At 46.1% G+C, this 21,238-nt stretch overlaps 1 protein-coding gene across 1 annotated transcript in view; it reads left to right on the top strand.

The window, feature by feature from the left end:
- Positions 1-20,964, top strand: part of IL1RAP (interleukin 1 receptor accessory protein) — a 32,281-nt gene extending 11,317 nt beyond the window's left edge. Inside the window, exons 2-10 of the mRNA XM_086468257.1 lie at positions 753-1,038; positions 1,782-1,974; positions 3,682-3,847; positions 4,818-4,889; positions 6,036-6,165; positions 7,118-7,266; positions 9,577-9,726; positions 10,671-10,814; positions 20,240-20,964. Coding sequence (XP_086324383.1) covers positions 753-1,038; positions 1,782-1,974; positions 3,682-3,847; positions 4,818-4,889; positions 6,036-6,165; positions 7,118-7,266; positions 9,577-9,726; positions 10,671-10,814; positions 20,240-20,964 — 2,015 coding nt within the window. The remainder of the gene's footprint in view (positions 1-752; positions 1,039-1,781; positions 1,975-3,681; positions 3,848-4,817; positions 4,890-6,035; positions 6,166-7,117; positions 7,267-9,576; positions 9,727-10,670; positions 10,815-20,239) is intronic.
- The last annotated feature ends 274 nt before the right edge of the window (positions 20,965-21,238 follow it).

Below are 21,238 nucleotides of genomic sequence, written 5' to 3'. Positions count from 1 at the left end.
GCCATGCTGAGCCTGTTGAACTGTGCTTAGGGATTGCGCCTGGCGACTGCCTGGGGATCCCCAAGAGAACCTGCTGCCATCTCTTCCATACTGTCTATTCTGCCCCTCAGCCTCCCTTCCTAAGCTTCACTGCAAACAGTTGCTATGTGTCACTTATTAGTGCTTGTACTCTTTGTGTTACCATAGCACGCACAGGCATTGCATGAATCTGTCACAGGAAAAACAGTCCTCGCTCCCAGAACCCACAGTCCAGCTGCTTCTGGCAGGGACAGTGGCCCAGAGCTCTCAGGAAGGGTTGATGTTTGCATTATTTTTTTTTTCTTTTTTTTTTATTTCAAGACCTCTATTTCTATCTTCCTTGTCACTGTGCATGGGAGCACAAACAGCTCTAGCATATTTTTCATCCAAATTTTATCTTCCCATGCAAGATTTTAGGATTGAATTTTCTTGGAGCTCTCTAGGAAGCTTAGTGTTATGCAGGAATATCCTATCCTATTGTCCTGATGGGGGATAAATAACTTGGAAGAAATACAGGAGGTGTACAAATTAAAGTTTCAGTTTACAGGTTCTCTAGAAATGAACACAGTATTCTTGTTCTTCTCTATAAAATCCCAGTTTGCTTCCACTGAAAACGCTATGTTTTTGCCTGTGATTTTAATGGCGACAGGGCCAAGGGCTGTGGGGAACATGGGCAGAACTGTTTTTTTCCTGCAGACTTGCAAGCTAAGATGCCTTGTTCTTCCTGGCTGCAGAGCGCTGCGATGACTGGGGTGTGGACACCATGAAGCAGATCCAGATCTATGATGGGGAACCTGCCAAGATCAAATGCCCGCTTTTTGAGACCTTCTTGAAGTACAACTACAGCACAGCTCATTCTGCTGGTTTAACCCTGATCTGGTATAGGATCGGGCAGGACCGGGATCTGGAGGAGCCCATTAATTTTCGTCTCCCAGACAATCGCATCAGTAAGGAGAAAGATACACTTTGGTTCTGGCCTGCTCTTCTCAATGACACTGGGAATTATACATGCATGCTCAGGTAGGTTGTGTGGTTCTGGCTTCTGTATGTCTTCAGTGTAATTGAAGGACTTTCATGGAAGCGGGAAAATTATGCTGTTAGCATCAGATCTTTCTGTAGGGAGAAGACCATTTACATAAGCATTAATGGGAAAAGAATGTTACAATTATAAGACCACTCAGTGCTGAGCCAATTTACATCGTAATAATGCTTGGAGCCTTGCAAACGTTAATGAGTATGCCTCTTCTTGCTAGCTGCAAGTGTCTGTGAAAATATTATTGCGGAGCCCATGGCAAAATCCACAGGCAGTCACCATTAAGGAGTGATCTGTACGTCTAGGGTAAAAATAGCTTCAGATGCAGGGGTAATGTTTTGACTGCATGTTAATTTGGCAAAGATTCATGAGATTCAGACTTCTAGTAAATTAAAAGTGTCTCTAAGTGTGGAACAAAATGAACATAGCATCTGCTATGCTTTTTGTTCTTCCTCACTTAGTCTTTTGTTCATCATGTCTTTGACCCTATTATCTGCTTTACCATCAGGGGACTGGATGTTGCTTGTTAGTCATCTTTATAGGCTTTTCTGAACTAGTGTGGCCATCTCTGATGGTGTTTTCTTTCCCATTTATAAATGAGTCAACTAAGGCCACATACACCTCATCAGCACTATGATGCTCGTTATTGCAGAAGAGGTTTTTATTTCGCTCCACTGCTATAGGAGTAAACAAGTTTCAACTAATCAGCCCTATCCTCCTCTGTCCTTAGAAATACAACCTACTGCAGCAAAGTTGCGTTTCCCTTGGAGGTTGTTCCAAAAGACCAAAACTCTTGTGTGAGTCATTTGATAAAACCCACAGAGGAGATGTTCTACTTGGAGCATGCTAATGAGAAGCTCACATGTCCAGATATTGATGGGTTTTACCCTGCCAGTGTAACACCGACTGTCAAGTGGTACTTGGTAAGAAGGACTTATTTGGGCAGTGGGGGAATGCAGTGTTGTATCTGAAAAAGCAATGGTTGGCATGAGAATCATGGAGCTATGTTTCAGAGTCTCCCCAGTGATGAAGCTGTTAATGAAGCTTTACTAATTTTAAGAGTTTTTTTTCCAAGGGTAGAACTGCTAAATTGAGAGCTAACACTGAAACTTTTTTGACTAGCATGCACAAGTGGAGAATACTCTAGCAGGGATTTAGGAACCTCAGTTCAGCTGTGGGAAGTATACCTGACCTGCTGTGTGAGCCTGTAAAGGAAACTGACACTCATATTCCCTCTTCTGTAAAATAAACAAACAAAAACCCACCCACCCCCAAAACCAACACTTGCTAATGAAAATAGCATCCTTTCCAAAGTCCTCTGAGGTCAGGAAACGAAGTTGTACATCAGGCCTCTGCAAGGACCATGGGTGCCCTGTTTGACGCAATACAGCAAACCTCTATCTGAAGATGGAGACATCCCTACCCCACCCTCCATACTTCTCTGATAATTAGGCTGTCTCCAGCCATCCTCAGGCTCTTGCCGACAGAATTATAGCTCAACTTAATAAAATCTTGTCCTCATTGTTTTTCTCTAGGTGGATGCCTTTAGTCAAGAAAGAATAAGAATTCTCAGGGGATGTACAGCCAGAGGGTTATGGGACTGAATTCTCTAACTGCTTATAAAACACTTTTGGATTTCTAGGTAGAAGGTTCTGTATGAGTGAATTTAATAATAAAGAAAGTCGGTAACAAATACATCAGCTGATTTAAAAACAAAACAAAACAAACAAAAAAAAACCCACCCCAAAAGAAAAAATGCAAGTCTCAAACCCTTCAGGAAAAACTTACTTTTGTATCCAAGAGGAGCAGTTTCACTACAGTAGTTGAAATGCTTTACTTGTACCATTCATTGAATTTCACATCTCAAGAATCAATTAGCAGAATGAAACAAAAAGCCCCATGGAAGTAATTTTTCAGACAGCAAGTCATCTCATGCCTAATAAAAATCATTAAAAATGGTGTATGACCCCTGTCTTAAGCTGCCCCATTAGGATGTATCTGATTTGGAAATATACCATTCAGAAATAATCTCTTAGAAAATGTGCACATCTTTGGGTTTTATGACAATCAAGATGTCATCTGCATAACCCCTTTCTGAAAAGGGATCTCTAGCTTGGTACTTGGCAGAGGTTTCCTGTCTCGCCTGACAGAAAGAGAAGAGTTATTAAGACTTCTGTATTACAGATTCTCATTTACCAGTTGCCAATTCTGGGGCCTCATCCTCAGCTGAAGTCAGTCAGGGTAGCTTGATTAGTCCCAAAAGAGTTAGACACGCTGACATCAACGGGGGACATGTCCTTTAGTCTTAGTCATTTGTAAATACATCATTTTCTTCCTGTCTCTTTTCACTTTCATTCTTCACTCTGCTGAGGTGCTCACCTTGATTGCAAATGTACTTCTGGATCAGAGATCTCTCTCTCATAAAATTGTCTGCTTCATCACCTCATTTTCAAGGTGAACATACCAGCTTGTATTCCAGCAAGCTCAAAGTTCATGGTATTTAGGTCCAACCTACATCACAATCCCAAAAATCTTATTCATAGTTTAAGAACAGATCTTTGTAGTAGCATTTAAAGCAATATCTTTACTTTTGAATCCCAAAACTCAAGTGTTTTTCTGCCTGACTCCAGAACTGCAACTTGGTGGATGGCTTCTATGAACGATACCTCCCAGGGCCCAATCTTGTCATCGGCATTGTCCGCAGTGTGTACAAAGGGAATTACACTTGTATTGTGACATTCAAGGACCACGGAAGAACCTATAATCTCACCAGAACCATAAAGATGAAGGTGGTGGGTAAGAATGACTTTAAAATGTGTAAAATGCAGGTGGATAACTGCAGAAGTGGTGAAAACAGCTAGAAGAGTCTGTCACGGGATCTATTTGTGGTTGTTCTCAATCTGCATTACCCAACTGACCTGGTATATTTTTGCTTGCTAGGGTCAGCCTTATGTGACTGCCCAGAGCATGTTGCACTGAAGGTCCTACCCACCACTGTGCCCCAAACAGCACAGAGACTGACCAGGGTTAGGCTGGTGAGGTACAGCCCATGAGATGGCCAGGGGTACCCTCTGCTGGCATGTGAATGCATAACCCTGGCAATCTTGCTAATTTTTGTCTCCAGTGCCCTTTGCTTGTCATTATTTGTGGGATTGTCCCATTATAGCCAGCTTGCCTCGGTCTTCTTGCAGTCTCAAAGCCGTGTGTGCTGAGGTTGAGACTGTTAATTGGCCAGGCAGGGCTCCAGTTACCCAGCCCAGTGCTTGGACAGGTCCATCCCAGGCACAAGGGCTTAGCCTACCTGCCAGGCAATTGTAGACAGAGCTAAAAAACCTGGTGAACAGTAGAGCACGTGCTGAGTCCCATGGCAACTGCTGCTTTAAGAGCTGATTTAAATACTTGCAACAGGAAACTATGTCTTTTATGTCTTAGAAGCAGCAATAAAAAGAAACTGGTATGGGTTGGTTGTGCCTTGTGGGAGATGTTGAGTGGGAGAGGAGGGGTATGGAGCTCTCTTCTTTGAGAGGCCCAAAAAATTGTATCTAGACTTACCTAAACTTAGGAGGAGCCTCAAAATCTGGGTCTGGCCCTGAGTTTGGGGACATGAGAATTAGGTTTCTCTTTGCATGGAACTCTGCAGAAGGATTGTATCACAAGTTTGGGGCATGTGCAGCGGGGTGCGAGGGCATCGTGAGCGAGGCTGCAAGGACCTCAGGTTCTCATGAAGTCTGCGTCCCTGTGGGGGGCGCTCTGTTCTCTCCTGCAGGATCTCCAAACAAAGCCTTACCACCACAATTCACCTCTCCAAATGAGAAAGTTGTCTATGAAGTGGAAGCAGGTAAATTGCAATGCTCGCTGTCACTGCCCTGGCAGGCTGCCTGCTGGGACAGGTAGACCCAGCCGGGCACAAGCTCTCCCCTTCCCCTGCACCCTGGTGCTTTCCCTTGCAGAGCACACGAGCTGCCACAAGTTGCCTGGCAGACAGTGTGGGGTGCCAGTTCTCAATGCCAGAATAGGAGAGCACAACTTTGAAAGTTTATTTTTGCAAGCACAAATAAAGGTAGATGTTCAGGCACAGAGATGCAAGACTGCAGCTGCAGAAGCAGATCAAACAGGGACCCCCAGCTGCTTAGAGAAATTCCTGTAGGACCTTGTCTCAGCCGTGTCGCTGGCTGTGGTTTGCTCCAACTCTCCCTCATTCAGCCCCTCAGTGGCTTCAGCCTTCTGGCCACTTCTTGCTCATCTGGTCTCCCTTTTTGGCTAATTACTTCCTAATTAATGACAATTCTTCTTTTGCTGGCCTCGCAGCATTGTGTAGTGGGGTACCATACCCCTTCCCCCACCCCATCTGTTTAAACTGATAGGTCTGGAGCAATCCCCTGTATTGAATGGATTGTGTCCCATTACATTGCTGTAATAAATGTGATGCCAATGATAATGATTAGCAGCAGAGTCTTCATTTTAAATCACAGGTTTTTTGGCTCAGAAGGTCAGACTTCTTCTGTAGTTACTCTATAAGATAAAATCACTGATGGGCTGATCGCAAAGATATTCACGCTCCCAAGCCTGATCTTGAGGGGAAGTTAAATGACTGAACGAGTGTTCCCACAGGGATATGCTTTTGTGGAGCTGGATCCTTTGCTTTATGGCATCTGTCCCCTGTGCAGTGGGGATAATTAACACTTCCCAGCTTTCCAAGGAAGTGGTTGGCATGGAGCATCTCTCTTTAGGTGCATCACTTGGTGCAGTTGAGGAATTTGTAACACATTTGAAAAGGCAGGATATTTTTTCCTATTTAATTGTATGTCATAAATCAGCGCGTCCGGGGTGTTAAACTGTTATCAGATGTCTGAAGGTGGATGCTGGCCTCATTCCCTCCTGAAGGGAGGCAGAGCTCAGGCTGGTAGGATCAGCGGAGAGCACAAAAGTCAGGGTGATGCTGTTCCTGCTTTGCAATACCTCACCGTGGTCCTTTTCTTCCCAGGAGATGATCTTGTTCTATCCTGTGAGGTCTTCTTCACTTTTCTGAAGGACTCCCGAACTGAGGTGTGGTGGACCATAGATGGGAAAAACACAGATGACATCACGGATCCCAAGATAAAAGTCACACAAAGGTAATGTGAACCTTCGTTTGTATCTGACCCTCTCTTGGGTCCTACAGAGGGGCGTTGATACAGACACGTGACAGTCCTGTTTTCCCTTGTAAGGGAGTGTGGAGTCCCTCACTTTCCTGTTAATCAGAAGGCCCCTCTGTCTGTACCATGCCATGATAAGCACCAGGAGCTCCGGGGAGGAGGCCTTCAGACCTGGACAATGTCTCATCTTACAGAAGAATTTGAGGGAGCTTTGTTTACGAGTTCCTGTCATCACTTTTTTAGATCCTGGTAGTGGTGCCAACAGCTGGTGCTATTGTGGGACCTTTAAAACAGGGGCAGTCACAATTTTGTTTAGAGGAATTTTCCGAAACAGCCTAAGTGATAAAAATGTTTCAAAAAACAGAGCCTGAAAACAGAAATGTAGTATTATACATAGTATTGATAAGGAGGAATAGAGATTCAGTTACATGAAAAGCCCAAATGAGGTTGGGTCCTGCTTGCTGGGTGCTCAATTACATGCAGAAGGCAGTCGCTGCCCCAGTCAGTTTGCAAACCTACATAGAAAAAGGAAAGGCAAAAGGAAATACTATTATCCTCATTTTGCAGATGATCGACTCAGGCAGAGACGGACAAAGTGACTCATCGAGGATTGCACAGGGAATGTGACGTGGGCTCTGAATCCTGAGTTCATGAGATCTTGTTGCTTTGTAGGCAAGAACTTCCTTTGTCTCTAAAACGCAATGTGAGACAGCTGCAATGAGAAAATTATGAGTGGCAAAATAAATATTAAGGAAAATCAGATAAAGGAATAGCTGCCGCTGTATTAATCTGAAGTGTGTATCAATTTATAAATATCAGTTTAGGTGTTTTTATTTTTTTAAAGAAGGAGTTGGGTTATATCAGAGAAAGGAGTATTTGTCACTAAACTTGCTGCAGTTTCACATATCTAATTCTAGTTTTTGTCTTACAGTGAAATTACTAGAGAGTTTGAAGACAAAACTGTCATAAAGACTCTAACAGTTGCGAAAGCCACACCAGAGGACTTGAAACGGAATTATACTTGCTATGCCAGAAATGCCAAAGGCGAGGACCGTAGCCAGGCCATAGTGCGCATGAAAGGTAAAATACTTGCAGAGCATGGGTGTGAAATGAAGAAGTTCAGAGGGGGCTGTTGGTCCTGCCTTGAGCCTTGCCCTGAAAAACAGTAGGGGAACAAATAATTCCATCAGGCCTTTTTCCCCCAACACACAGTTGTGTTCACAGTGCTATATTATTACTGTCATACCTCACCACTTCTTGAAGTCAGGGAGCAAAAGACACGTCACATATACCCTACCACAGTCAAGTGCCTGGGGAGGGAGAGGGGTGGATAGACCTGCTGTTGTTGTTGCATCCGTGTACCACAACTGAAGCGGACCGGAGGGGTCAGGCTGCTCAGATTGACTTCAGGTTACTTGATTACGTGAGGTTTTGTGTGATGCAACAGCTACCAGTTGACATCCTCCAGAAGGTAGACTGCGCTTGCTGACATTGAGGGAGTGAGACAGTATAACCATGATGCTCTGCTTTTTTACTCCTTGCTGTGATGATGCTCCAGTCTAGATACAGCCATCTCAGCAGGGCTGGTATGGATTGATCCAGCTCTGTTCAGGTGTGGGTTTTTTCCTGCATGATTCTTTTATCAAAAGCTTTGTTCCTGTTTCACAGACCCACCTCTCAGTGGTAAGAACTGAGCCTTCACTATAGGTATGTGAGGTTTCCTGATTAAGGTGGTTATTTCCACCTCCTTATCAACCTCATCTAGAGCTTCAACACCTGCTTACTGTAGGTTGGACCTCCCCTCTGCCATAAGGGATGCTGTCCTGACTTCTGTAGCTCATGTCAGACACCTTCTTCCCCCAGCTCTGCCCTATTAGCATGGGATGGCTCACAGAGGTCTTTACTGGAAGAGCTTTTTCTCTTTCTTCTTGGTACTTGTCCTCCTTCCTTTTTAGTCCCATTCCTTTGAGACAAACCTTTTCTGGATCATTAGGAAGGAACAATAGACCAAACACACAACTGAGAAAGGCTGAAAGCATCTGCCAGTGTGGTCATCCCACATACATAACTGTTCTGGGATGGTAATGTTTGTACATGTAGCAGAAGCAAATCTGTACAGCAGTTCCTAAAATGCTGTTTTCTAGTGGACTGATCTGTGCTGTCCTCTCTCTTCCTCCCCTGAGTGTTCCTGGGCAGTTGAGTGGGTTTGCTCTGAGCAGACCTGGTTACTCACCATCCCTCCTTTCTGCTCTGTTCATGGCAAAATCCAAGAACCATACCCCATCACTGCTGGCAGAGCAACCTTAAGCTAAGTTCACTGCAGACTGTCCCACTGTGCATAGGAATATCAAGCATGCCAGAACCTAACCCCTCAGAACTTGTCTTCCAGTTTTTAGCAAGTAGCTATATATGTTGGCTCCAACTCTTCCATTACATTAGGTTACATGTTTCCTGCGTTTTCTGGATTATTTCCTTCTTCTCATATACTTCTGCTGCTCATGACCTAATGAAAGTTGTTGAATTCCTTCCGTTTTCTTTTTTGTAATTCAATTTATAATCAAATTTATTAAATCTTGGAATTTGGTGATGTTTCCACTCACTGCTGTTCTGTATGGTGCAGTTTGCCAGTGTGCATGTCAGCTGCCACCTGAATCCCCATAAAAACAGAGTTGCCCGGGCATACAGTTAGAAGAGTTATTTTCTGTCCATAATACAAAGAAGCAGTGGTGTGACAGACACTATATGAGTTGGAGGAGGGCCTATGATATTCTGGCTTAATGTCCACAGTTTGTCCTATTTGTTTGCAAGTGTTTCAGCTTTTCTGTAATGAACTCTGATTCTTTGTTCCTGGTAGGAAATGATCAGGCCATGGCTAGTTACGTCCTTGCTGTCAGTCTGGGACAAGCCACTAGAACTGTGTGTGTTTGATGGTGAGGGGAAAGTGGTGGCCATTGCCTGTATTTTGCTGCAGGTGAGCTTTGGCTGGTTCTCCTAGAAGTAGAGTGCTGTTGTGTTGCCCCAAGAGTTTGCATACACTGCTGAGAAGGTCACATTTGTGAGCTGGCTTTGGACTGTGCAGGTGGTTGCCATCAACAGGTCATGCTACCCTTTGCCTGCTCCCAGGGTCTTGCTCAGACTGAAGTCCAGCCTGTGCTTTGACTTGATCTGACAGCCCAACCAGACCTAACCCAGAATGGGGACTCCAGAGTGGCCAGCCATCATGTGTCCTGCCAGAAAAGCCTTGGCTTGGCCACCTTCCTCTGAAGGGCCAGCTTGGCTCTTGGGTGTTCCTTTGGGGTGTTTGGCTGCATGTGACACAAGCTTGTTCCTGTTTATCTGAAGGCTCAACCTTTTCTGTAAAACACACCCCCTATTTCTTTTCAAACCCAGTTGTAGCACCGAAGTACACCGTGGAGCTGGCCTGTGGACTGGGGGCAACCATCCTGCTTGTCGTGGTGCTGATAGTCATCTATCACGTTTATTGGCTTGAAATGGTCCTCTTCTATCGGGCTCATTTTGGAACAGATGAAACCATTCTAGGTAAGGATTTAGAAGGCTTACATTGATTTTATCCTGCTACAGGCCAGACCCTTCATTTTCATATAGAAATTTTCATATAAGCTATTTTTGATCCTCTTCACAGTATAATGATGACCTTCCCTTTCTATACCTGCATTCAGTTATATGAGTCATTTTAGAGCAAGAGGAGTCAGGCTTGGATTAGGGAGAAAGAGAGAGAAGTCCTCTCTTTGCTCTGCAGCGATGAAGCATGGATGTGTCAGGCTCCCTGGGGCAATGCCCTGCTGATGGCTAGCTGTTTCATCTGATTTAGAAGGTCAAGATAAGTCATCCAGTTTCAGTAAGTCCCTGGTTTCTCTGGTGACTCTATGTAAGGATTCACAAATCCAGGATGATTTGCTTTAAAATGTGGGAAGGTATCCAAAAGATGGATCTGGAGATTACCCTTCTGTCCTCAGTTCTTCCACAGCTTCCCCGTGTTACTGGGAGTTCATCTCTTGGGACTCTGAGCTGAGATTTCTTGCTCTGTAGGATGAGGAGGGTGTTCGAGCCCTCACAGCTTGTGGTGTGAACCTGCCAAGGGGGTGCGGCAGCTCTCGGAGGGTGTAGGCAGGGTGCAAGTCTCTGTCTGGTAGGACTGCTCATGTGGATAGACAGCAATGAGAGGAGGCAATGTCAGAGATGACAAAAGGACCCTGGACAGAATGGGTTGGTCATCTTGCTGCTGTCTCATGCCTTTAGCGACCCAGCAGTGTCTGAGTACCTGTGCGTTCAGGCTGGGTAGTCAAAGAGGCAGTGCTGTTGTCTTGTAACTATGGAAATCAATGTGTCTTAACCTAGGATGCCTGGGCTCAAAGTGAGCCTTCATATGTGCTTTTCCTGTGAAGCAAGTCACAGGCTCAGCACGTGCAGTATCGTAAGTGTATCTTCTGCCATTTGTCTTTCTCTGCGCTCCCAATGCTCAGACGGGAAGGAGTATGATGTGTATGTGTCCTATGCACGCAACGCGGAGGAGGAAGAATTTGTGCTGCTGACACTGAGGGGAGTCTTGGAGAATGAGTTTGGGTACAAGCTGTGCATCTTTGACAGAGACAGTCTCCCTGGGGGAAGTGAGTATTTCACAGGGGACTGTGCTCCATGCACATCCTCTCTTTATTATTCTTGAAGGTACTGATAATTGATAGGAACTGGCCTATGCAGATTAACTTTATCCTTTGTTTTTTTTCTCCATCTCCATTAATGATCTGTTGTTGGCATCTTCTAATGTTTTTGCTTTGCGTGACAACATTGCAGATGCTCCAGGCCACCAAAAAGGCTGCGGTGGGCAAGTGGCGGTGGTTGGTCGTTTCAGTTGCTCTCCCCAGGAGTGATGTGCAGGAGTGATTGATTTATCAACATGAGGGAACTGGACCACTGACCTTCCTGCAAACCCTCTGAGCTGCCTTAAAAAAGGGGATAAAGTCAAGGCTAGGAAGAAAAGACAGGGGGAGTGTGATACTGGACCAGACTGGTAGTTCACATAGGGTAATAGTGAGTGCCTGTAAAAAGCAGGAGTATCTGCTTCAGGGAGGTGTGGAGAGCACCGTGCCAACATCAGTGAGAAGATAGCATGCCCTCCCAGAAGGCCTCCCACTCACCCTCGTTAATTAGAGTGTCTGTGTCTAACATGGCATACAATTAAGTTACTATGATTAAGAATACTTTGTTGCAGATAGTGAGACTCATCTCTTCACTAAGATGCAGATTTTTTTTTTTCACTGTTTTAAGCTGAATCATACAAGGTTCTGGACACAGTATCTGCTGGAGGGATGCAGGGAATCACCAAGAATGGAAGTTTGTGAAACACTCCAGATATGCATACAGTCACACAGGTGCCACAGCAAGGGCACAAATCTAGCTAACCCTCTGAGTTTCCAGTGTCCTGGGGACTGAGTTGGCTGTATGATTCCTGATGCCTACTAAAAGTTCAAAGCCTGAAGTTTTGCTAGTGCAGATCACCCCACTTTGAATTCATGGGCTTTGGGTCAGAACCCCACTGATCACAGAACCTGTGCTGGTAAAATCCATTGGGGTCCCTTTTGGGTAGGACAGTAGGGACTGATGGAGTCCTAGCCTCTATGTGACAGAGGAAGCAGAATCAGTCTGGGATCTATCTTTGTCTCTTAGACCATTACCAGGACATGGGACCTTTAAGTTTGCTGCCAAATAAATATGTGTGCCTCAGGGGACCAGGAGACAGCTGCAATCCTGGTGCTGTTGCTTCAAGAGAGAGCGAGCTTTGATGACATAGCAGGGCACCATCCAGGCTCTATTTGCTTGATGACAGTGCCAGGCTTAGGGCAGGTTTGCTCTGAGCTGTTCTCACCAGTTGTTCCTCAAGACGTACATCTCCTTCCTGTTGCCTCTGCTGCTTCTTGCCATCCTTCCCCTTTCCCTCTGGAAGGTCTCATTTTCCTCCCAGCATAGCTCTCCCGGGCTCCCTGTCCTTCACCCTCACCCCCAGAGCGCTCCCATGCCTGCTGACTGTGGCAGTCACTACCAGCCTCAATCCAGCGCCAGCCCTCCGGAGCACTCTTGGGGTGGTTTGTCATTGCACTGCCTTTTGCAACACTGCTGAGGCTTTCCCATTGCTTCTTAGGTCAGATTTGACTGATCTCCTTCTTGGGGAAGCATGGTGGGCCAAGAAACAGCTTTTGGCAGCTGGTGTCATGCCTCCAGATTGTGCATCTGTGTCATGGATGTAGAGTTATGTTGTCCTTGATGAAGAAACAGTAGGAGATGGATTATCCTGCGAGTTTGCTGACAGGAACTAATCAAATGTGCTTGACAGCTAAATGAAGTTGCCTGTCAGCGTTATTTTATTCTCCGTTGTATTCTCTGACCATTCAAGAGCGTTCCTTTGTCAATGAAGTGTGGGAGACCCTGCAGCGGAGAGTGCAAGCACTGGGATTCACACTTAGAAGGAATTTTCACATTAATTACAGAAAAGTGCCTAAGGACAGTCTACCTGCAGATGTTAGAAATTCAAAGAGGATCCATAGTTACCATGACATACCTCCAGCTCAAAAGATGTTGCTTTTGGGACACTTCATTAAAAGTTCTCAGAGCTGTTCACTTGTCAATTCTAGAAACTCTCAAATCTGCTTTCATTGATGACAGCAACAGCTGGATGAGTAAGAGGAGTTAGGATGGTAACATTTCGAAAGCAAAGTAACCCATGAGGACACTCAGGGAGGGTGTAGGTACGTTTTGTGTGGGGAAACCGAGGCAAGAGGAGTGAAGGGATTACCCAGAGTCATTCTGGACATCTGCCAGAGGAGGATGTAAGCGTAGGTATTTGGGCTTCCTGACGGCTCCTCAGACTGAGTCTTTTCCTTGAGGTAATGTGTTGTACAGCTGGCAATTTTCCTGCTTTGCTCCAGAAAGCCTCTTTTTCCACTCTCACTAGAAGGAAGCTAAATCTAAGCCTACCAGAGCAGCCTTCTTGGCCACATGGCATCCTCATATTGGGTGGTGTCACTGCCACGTAGTACAGTGCCTTTTAGATGTAGCTACCTCAGGCATCTCTGCAGAGCATGGGGAGGAGCAAACACATCTGTAGGCAGCCTGGGGCTGGGAGTAGAAGATGTCACTGTATGAGGAAGTGGGTACCAGCCATGGTGTAGGAAGCCCTACCTGGAATTGCTTGCAGGGTTGGGAAGCACCATTACAGTCTCTAGAGAGGACTTCCAAAGGATTTTATTGTTTCCTTCAAGAGACACCTGGTGACATGCTAGCAGCTCAGCAGCATGTTCTTGGCCATCACTAACCACTTCAATGTTTCTTTCTCCCAGTTGTCACAGACGAAACCCTGAGCTTCATCCAGAAAAGCCGACGTCTGCTTGTTGTCCTGAGCCCCAACTACGTCTTGCAGGGGACACAGGCCCTGCTGGAGCTCAAGGCTGGTCTAGAGAATATGGCCTCCAAGGGCAACATCAAAGTCATTCTAGTGCAGTACAAAGCCATCAAGAAGAGCAAAGTGAAGGAGCTGAAGCAGGCCAAGGCAGCCTTGACTGTCATTAAATGGAAAGGCGAGAAATCCAAGTTCCCAAAGGGCAGGTTCTGGAAGCAGCTGCAGGTGGAAATGCCAGTGAAAAAAATCAGCAGGAGTTTGAGCCTTGATGGGCTCATACGTATCCCGGAAAAATGTTTGACACCATCAGAAAACAAAACAAAACACACTCCAAAAATCCACAACTTAGGCCAGGGAGTGTGAAGGAAATCAGGGTTATTGCCATGAAGGACTGTCCCCCAAGCATTTCAGAGGACAGTCATGCCTCCCTGCAGCTTTTCTACTGCCCTGGCAGTAGAGAGACCAAAGATGCATACACCTTCTTTCTGCAAATGCACATCCTTGTCATCAACCACACAAGCCCTGGGCTCAAGGTTTAAATTTGGGCTATCCAGGGGGGTGCAGCCAGCACCTTGTGATAGCGTGGTATTTGTATAGGCCAGTACTCCTAGGTCCACTTCCTATGGGAACCTTCGCCAGCCTCCACGACAGACCTCCTTTCCTCTTCTAAGCAGCTTCACTCCTTCTTAGTTGTTGGTCCCCGTTGCAGATGCTGGGGAACAGTTTGAAAGGTGGCTCCAGTATAGAGCCCTTCATACGTGTCCCGGCTACATAGTCCCAATTACTGTGGGATCACAGATTTCTGCTTCAGTGAGGGCAGTGTAGACTCTTGAGGCTCCTCATCTTTGCTCCCCACATTTCTGTAGGAGCAGGTGCATTCAGGTAGTTTGGCAACGTGAAATGGCTGTTACAAAAGTATCTAGGGAAAAAGAAAAAAAGCTCTGCTAGGTGATATTCGTATTGTAGCGTTTCTGCTGACAAGTGGTCAGTCTCTGGGACTCTGCAGTCTCCGGAGTACCCCAGATTCTTCAGGGCTGTAATGCATGTAATCCAGGGGAAATCTCTTCTTAGTGCAGGCCATGGGTCTTGTCTGAGAGATGTTTCTTTGTAGAGTAAACTCAGGGACTTCACAAGCACTGCAAGGAACCCAAATTTACTACTGAACCTGCCTCCTGTCTGTGTGGTACTGGCTGGGGGAAAGCATCATGCAAGGTGCTGCTGAGGCCTCTGGGATGATACTGGATATATGTCCAACTCCCCAGTAGACCTTACAAGCTTATCTGAACTTACTAAAAACTACTAGCTTGTCTAGCTGGGTAAGACTATGAGAAGAAGCTGAGAGAGTTGGGCTTGTTCAGCCTGGAGAAGAGAAGACTCCAGGGAGACCTTATCATGGCCTTTCAGTACTTAAAAGAGGCTTATAAGAAAGATGGGGACAGGGGCCTTTAGCAGGGCCTGTTGCAATAGGACAAGGGGTAATGGTTTTAAACGAAAAGAGGGCAGATTCGGGCTAGATTTAAAGAAGAGATTTTTTATGATGAGGGTGGTGAAACAGTACAACAGGTTGCCCAGAGAGGTGGTAGATGCCCCATCCCTGGAAACATTCCAGGTCAGTTTGGACAGGGCTCTGAGCAACCTGGTCTAGTTGAAGATGTCCCTGCTTATTGCAGAGTGGTTGAACTAGTTGACCTTTAAAGGTCCCTTCCAACACAAACTATTCTATGATCCTATGAAGACTCAGCGTTCTTTGCCTGGGTATGAACAACATCACCATTTGTAATTCAGGGCTCAGGTTTACACTAGCCTTAGCACTACAAAGCAAGTCTTGACCCATCTTGTTTCCAGCCCAGAGTTGCAGTACAGAGGATGTATGTCAGCTTCTGCAGCCTTTGCACAAAATCGAAGTATAAAAAAACCTGCTGAGTACCAGTTCTTGCTTCAATGGGAGGCAGCAGGCATAGGAGAGGACCTGGTGAGTCAACCCCTGGCAGACAGGCTTTTCAGACCAAGAAGGGGAGTGTCTCCCTTGTGGGACAGACCAAAGCACAGCAGGACCCTGGCATTAACTGGTACTGGTGTTCGCAATGTTTTCACATAAAACTACAAGCTCTGGGCGGGTCTCCATACTCCTGTAGCTCCCAATTCAAGGGCCTGCCCACTTAATTGTGGAATTCAGTATTGCGCACAGTAAATGCATGCTTATTTTTTGTTGATAATGGTCGCTCCTGAGTCACCTCTGACTGACTCATGCTTTCACTCTGTTGGTGTCCAGTGGGTGAAGCGTATCCATCCATAATGGCATTAAAAAAGCACTACAGTTTGGAGTGTATGCACTATTCACCCAGCTGAGCAGGGAGGTTTGAGGTCATCTCAGTGAACAGCCCAGCCTTAAAGGTGTGGGGCTGAATCCTGGCATCAGTGAAGCCCCTTGATCTTAGCATCTTATGATTAATAGTGCTATTCCAGGGCAGTAGGAAGTCACAGCCACCCATGCCATTGGGCAGGTGCTGTACAAATGTGGGCCAAACAGATGACCTTTCTCACCTTCCTCTTCATCCTCCCCACCCCAAGTAAGCTTTGTTTTAAAGGTAAAATTGCAGTCAGCTTCACTGAAGGCAGTGGAGCTCCTCATCTGCTCAGAGGTGCTTAAAAGCTTTCTTGTTATGAGCTTTTCTACTGTGGCTGGCTGTGGATGAACAAAGCTGCTTCCCACACTCCAGAAACCTTCATTTATATGAGATAGCACCCAAAACCATGCTCAGCTTTGTGAACCCATTGCAACTGTGTCATTTTGCCCAGTTTCACCTTTTTATTTGTGTTTTCAGCATCTCTGTAATCAGCTGCCAGATCTGCAGGCAGAGGGAAGGCCCTGAGGCCAACGCAGAACTGTGATAGATTCCAATTTGACTGACTCAAAAATATACATAAATTCAGTTGATATCACAGACCTCACCACATTACATCTCACTTTTGGCTGAGGTACCAAGAGAACTTCTGATATTTTAGTGAGTCTGATTATTTTAGGAAGTTAAATCCATGTCATTTATTTTGCTGATTTTATTCAAAGAGGTTTCCAAATAAATAATAGACCAGGACTTTCTCCGGCATACATTGCAGTGGCCCTTGGTGCCCTTGCAACCCCAGAACAGGATTACTGAGAGACGTCAGCAGAGCACCCACAAGGCAAAAGGTGCGATGGTCTGAAAGAGGCCCAAGAGGCCAGAGGGAGCAGCGTGAAAGGAATTGTGCTGGAGCAGGCTCTGCTGCCCCAGGAGCTTTACCTCTGGCTTTGCTGGGAGCTGTCAGGCCAAGGGTAGAGCCCAGCCCCAGCTGTAATGCAGATCTGCAAAGCACCTCAGATATGCCTGCCATTTCATCTTATGCCGTGTGTGGTTTCCATTATGGGGTTCTGTCACAGCATCTGTCTAGTTTGGTTGATTCGTTTGAGATTGCGTGCTCTAACCTAACATTTATCAATATGCAGCTCTTACAGAGTTCCTCATTGTTATTTCATGGGGAAACAGCGTGGCACAAATTGGAAAAAAAAGTCTCCCCCCTCCCATGCCATTTGATGTTGTACAGCTGTTCCAGAGTTTTCCCTTCTCTTTTCTGTATGTTTTTGCCTTTGTGTTATTTGGTCTGTGAAGTGTCAGTATTATTTTATTTTGCTTTTCAATAAAACATTTTCACTTTTGCATTTCAGTCCTTGTGCATTTCTCATAAGTATCATTTTCCTCCCCATTACATCTGCGAAAGGCTGTTAAAGAAAGATGACTGTGTGTAGCCCAAACATCAAGATCATTTGGGGACACTTCCTTAGAGGGGAGAATTTTCCTGACTGTTTCATGGTGTGCCTGCAGAGATCCTGAGGCACCACTGCTGCTACCAGGTCCATGCAAGCAGAAACACAGTGACACGCAGCATTCAAATGTCACCCAACAGTGGACATGCACACACAGAAAGTCTCTGACCCGAAAAGTGCTCCCTCAGCAATCACAAGATAAAAAGATGTGAAGGAAACACCATCCCTTTGCTTGAAAGACCAAGCCAGTGTTCCAGTAAAAATCTTGGAAGTCTGCCCTAACCACAAAAATCAAACTCAGGCTGCTTTGCCCATCACCTTCCAGGTATTTGGGTAGAAAACGTTCATTCAGCTTCATATTTTCTCATCCAAGCCACTTTCTTGGCTTTTTCCCTTGTTTGCATGCCAGCAGGTAAGTTGAGAGAGAGCCTAGCACTTCCAGACCACTAGCAAAATCAATATTTTTGACAATCTATGGATTTGGGGGCTACAGGGTTTATGACTACCCCAGCTTTTATTGGTCTGGGACAAATGTGTGTCTCTTATAATCCTCTGTTACATCTCTGGAGTGCATATGGGAGACACAGTTAAACCAACAAAAATACGCAGTGTCTTCGTAACTATGTAGTAAAGATGGAAGTTTTTTAATATAAAGCAGATATGCAAGAGAATCAAATTCCCAGCTCTGTTGGTACCTAAACCCCATAGTGTTATTGCTACCTGCCCATCCTGTGCTGTTGGTGTCTGGGAGGAGCCATCCTGCCTGCACACTGTAGAGTGGCCACTCAGGATTTTTCATGAGCTGGGATTACATTTTAAACTGAGCATCCCAAAGTACTCTGGTCAGCCAAGTCTAAATGCACCCCGTTCTCAGAAATAAAATCTACCTTTGGGAATTTGGATATTTTCCCTGCCAAAAAAATGTCGACTTGTTGCAAATTCAAAATTGATAAAAGAAACCCATGACTGTCAGCTCAATCAAAACATTTAATTTCAGCAAGGTTGGAATCATTCACATTAATTGAACATGTGCTTTTTGAGCAGCCAGGTAGAACAGGTGACCTCCCAGGGGCTGCTCCTGCCTGCATTACACTGTGATTCTGTGATTCCAGTTTCAAAAAGACTGACCTTTCAAACCAGCAAAGAAGCTTTTTCTTTGACAAAATGTTGAAGCTTGGCTGATTTCAAAATAGATCTCAATCGGGTATAAAAAGGTTTGAATGAGGTCTGGACTCAGTAAATGGGGAGATTGCTGCTGATTCTTTGTGCCTTTGAAATAGGGTGGTAAGAAAGTTTCTTGGTGTTAAGTGACAATTCTGACAGAACTGGCGTTATCAGTTTATTAGAAACTTTTGGTTTCAATGAATCACTGTTTTCCTGTGTATGTTGGGGGGAGGAAATCCCTCCAAACCTTGCATACAAGAAAAAAATACTGCAAATGGTTGGATTTAAATTCCAGTATTATGTTAAAGAACCAAGCAGTGCCTTACTTTCTCCATTAGGATATTACCGTTCAATCATTTTTCCTATCCCAAGTTCTTGGTCCTCAAATAATCTAGTGACAATGAGTTTTACAGCTAGTCATATATCTTTGAAAAGAAAAAAAGTATTGCTCTGTATGATATTAAAATAAGATGCATTCAGTTGCAATACGGTGCACCTTCTGCTGCGAGGTAAGGAAAGAGCCAAGTGCTGGGAGAATAAGAGGTATTACCATTGCAGGGAAAGAGCAGTGTTTTTATTTATATAAAAGACCAGTGTTCCACTGGCAGGGAGGGAGATGAGTCTCCAGACTGAGCAATCAAGGCTTTGGCAATGCAAAAGGTGACGGAAGCAGCGGGTAGCTCTTCTCCCTGGAACAGCTCTTTGCAAGACATTCCTACAAGGATTTTTCTCACTGAGTGTGCAAGAGCTCTTACTCCTGTGCTCCGTGTCCTGCTTGAACACCACCTTGTCCTCAGGTGCCCCCCAGCACTCAGTAGGTGGGTGGGGGTTTCTTTAAGTTTTTACAGTTCTGTTAATCAGCTTGGGTTAATTTGCTAAGTGCCACAGCCCTATTAATTCCCATCCTTTCCACTGCTCACCCATTAGCCGTGACACCTTCAATATGCTTACTGCATCCCAAGCCATAGACAGAAGGCCAAGGACATCCTTCAGGTTTGCTGCTTTTCAGCATTCATAATGAAAGAGAAGCTGCCCTTGCCTGGCACCATTCCACCGAAGCATCTTGCTGAGCTTTACAAACTGCAATTAATCCCAAGAAATGCTTTGAAGGACAGTATTTTCACCTCCACCATGGCTAGGGGAACTGATGGAGAGGTTTAAGGCTGACATTTTTGCTTTCTAAGTTTGGAGGCTTCCATTTCTAGATGAGAGAGCATGAGAGGGAGGGAGGTGGGTCTCAGCCTCAGCAGTGTGAGCGGTGGCACGATTACGCAATTGCTTCACTTTGTTCCCCCCATGCAAAAGGCTGTCAGAGCTGTGGGCAGGTGGTTCCCAAACAAGACCCGCTCTTTATCGAATGCCTGCATTTCCCTGGGCAGTAGTGGTGCTGCACAGGGCAGAAGTCAGAGTACAGTGCTGACTTGTCCAGCTAGCCTGGCTTCTCATTTACCACTTCATCCCTCTCAAAAATGAACGCAAAGCAAAAATGCTGTTATTGCTCCTGCAGTCCCTGCTGGCAGGAGCGTGGGCAAGTTGAAAGTCACTGGATTTGTGCCAGGTTTCCCTCTGTGGGAAGGGGGAATCTGTGCAGGTGTGCCACCAAGCAGTTTCCTTCAGCTTTTCTCTCCCTGCTACCTCCCTTGTGTACCCCAACTCCTCTGCCCTTGTGCTCTTAGATACCACCGAAGCCGTGTTTGACTTCATCCAGAGGAGCCGCAGGATGATTGTGGTCCTGAGTCCTGATTACTTGACAGAGAAGAGCATCAGCCTCCTGGAGTTCAAGCTGGGTATCATGTGCCAGAACGCCATCGCCACCAAGCTCATCGTGGTGGAGTACAGGCCGCTGCAGTGCACCCACCCCAGCATCCTCCAGCTGAAGGAGTCCGTCTCCTTCGTCACCTGGAAGGGGGAGAAGTCCAAGCGCTCCGGCTCCCAGTTCTGGAAGGCGTTGCGGCTCGCTCTGCCACTGCACAGCCTGAGTGCTGGTGCCGGCTGGAATGAGAGCTGCTCCTCCCAGTCGGACATCAGCCTGGATGCTGTCCAGAGGAGAAGGAGCCGTTTGAAAGGGCAGCCCAGCTTACGGGGTGCCACAGCAGGGACTCTCACTCCAGGAGGGACAGCCCCAGCCCCCAAGTCGAAGGCCAAACACCGAGCCAAGCACTTCTTGACGTGCCGGTGTTGTGGGACCTATTGCAATGGCAGCAGCAGACTGAAGCGCAAGCACGGGGCTGTTGCTGAGCCCAGGTGGGACACTCATCTCTGTAAGCCGGGCTTGGGCAGGCCCATGGTGCAGGGGGTTCAGGGCAGAAGTCGACCTGAGCCCCCGCCTGCACAGGCTCCCTCTCTTGCCCTCTGCCATTACAGCGACCTGTCAAACAACAATGACTTCTACGTACTCTAGCCAAGAGGCTGACGGCACCGCTGGTGCTGGGCCGGCAAAAGAAACCCACCACAGCGTCAGCTAACGTGTTTTTACAATATCGCAGGCTGATGTGGTGTCGTTCACCATCAGTCCCATGCCAGCACGGAGGACTGCAGCAATACCACCGGTGCTGGTGATCTGAGCCAGGGACCTGCAGCCACAGACAGAGCAGCGGCTGGGGGCTGCCTGCCCACATCCTTCTCCTTAATTTAAATTGCAAAGTGGAGCTGAAAATGTATTTCTCTGGCGTTGC

Source organism: Leptosomus discolor, chromosome 7, assembly GCF_034619465.1.
Source record: "Leptosomus discolor isolate bLepDis1 chromosome 7, bLepDis1.hap2, whole genome shotgun sequence".
NCBI classification, from domain to species: Eukaryota; Metazoa; Chordata; class Aves; order Leptosomiformes; family Leptosomidae; genus Leptosomus; species Leptosomus discolor.
Note: the sequence above shows the minus strand (reverse complement) of the source record. Positions and strands in the feature narration are given on the sequence as shown.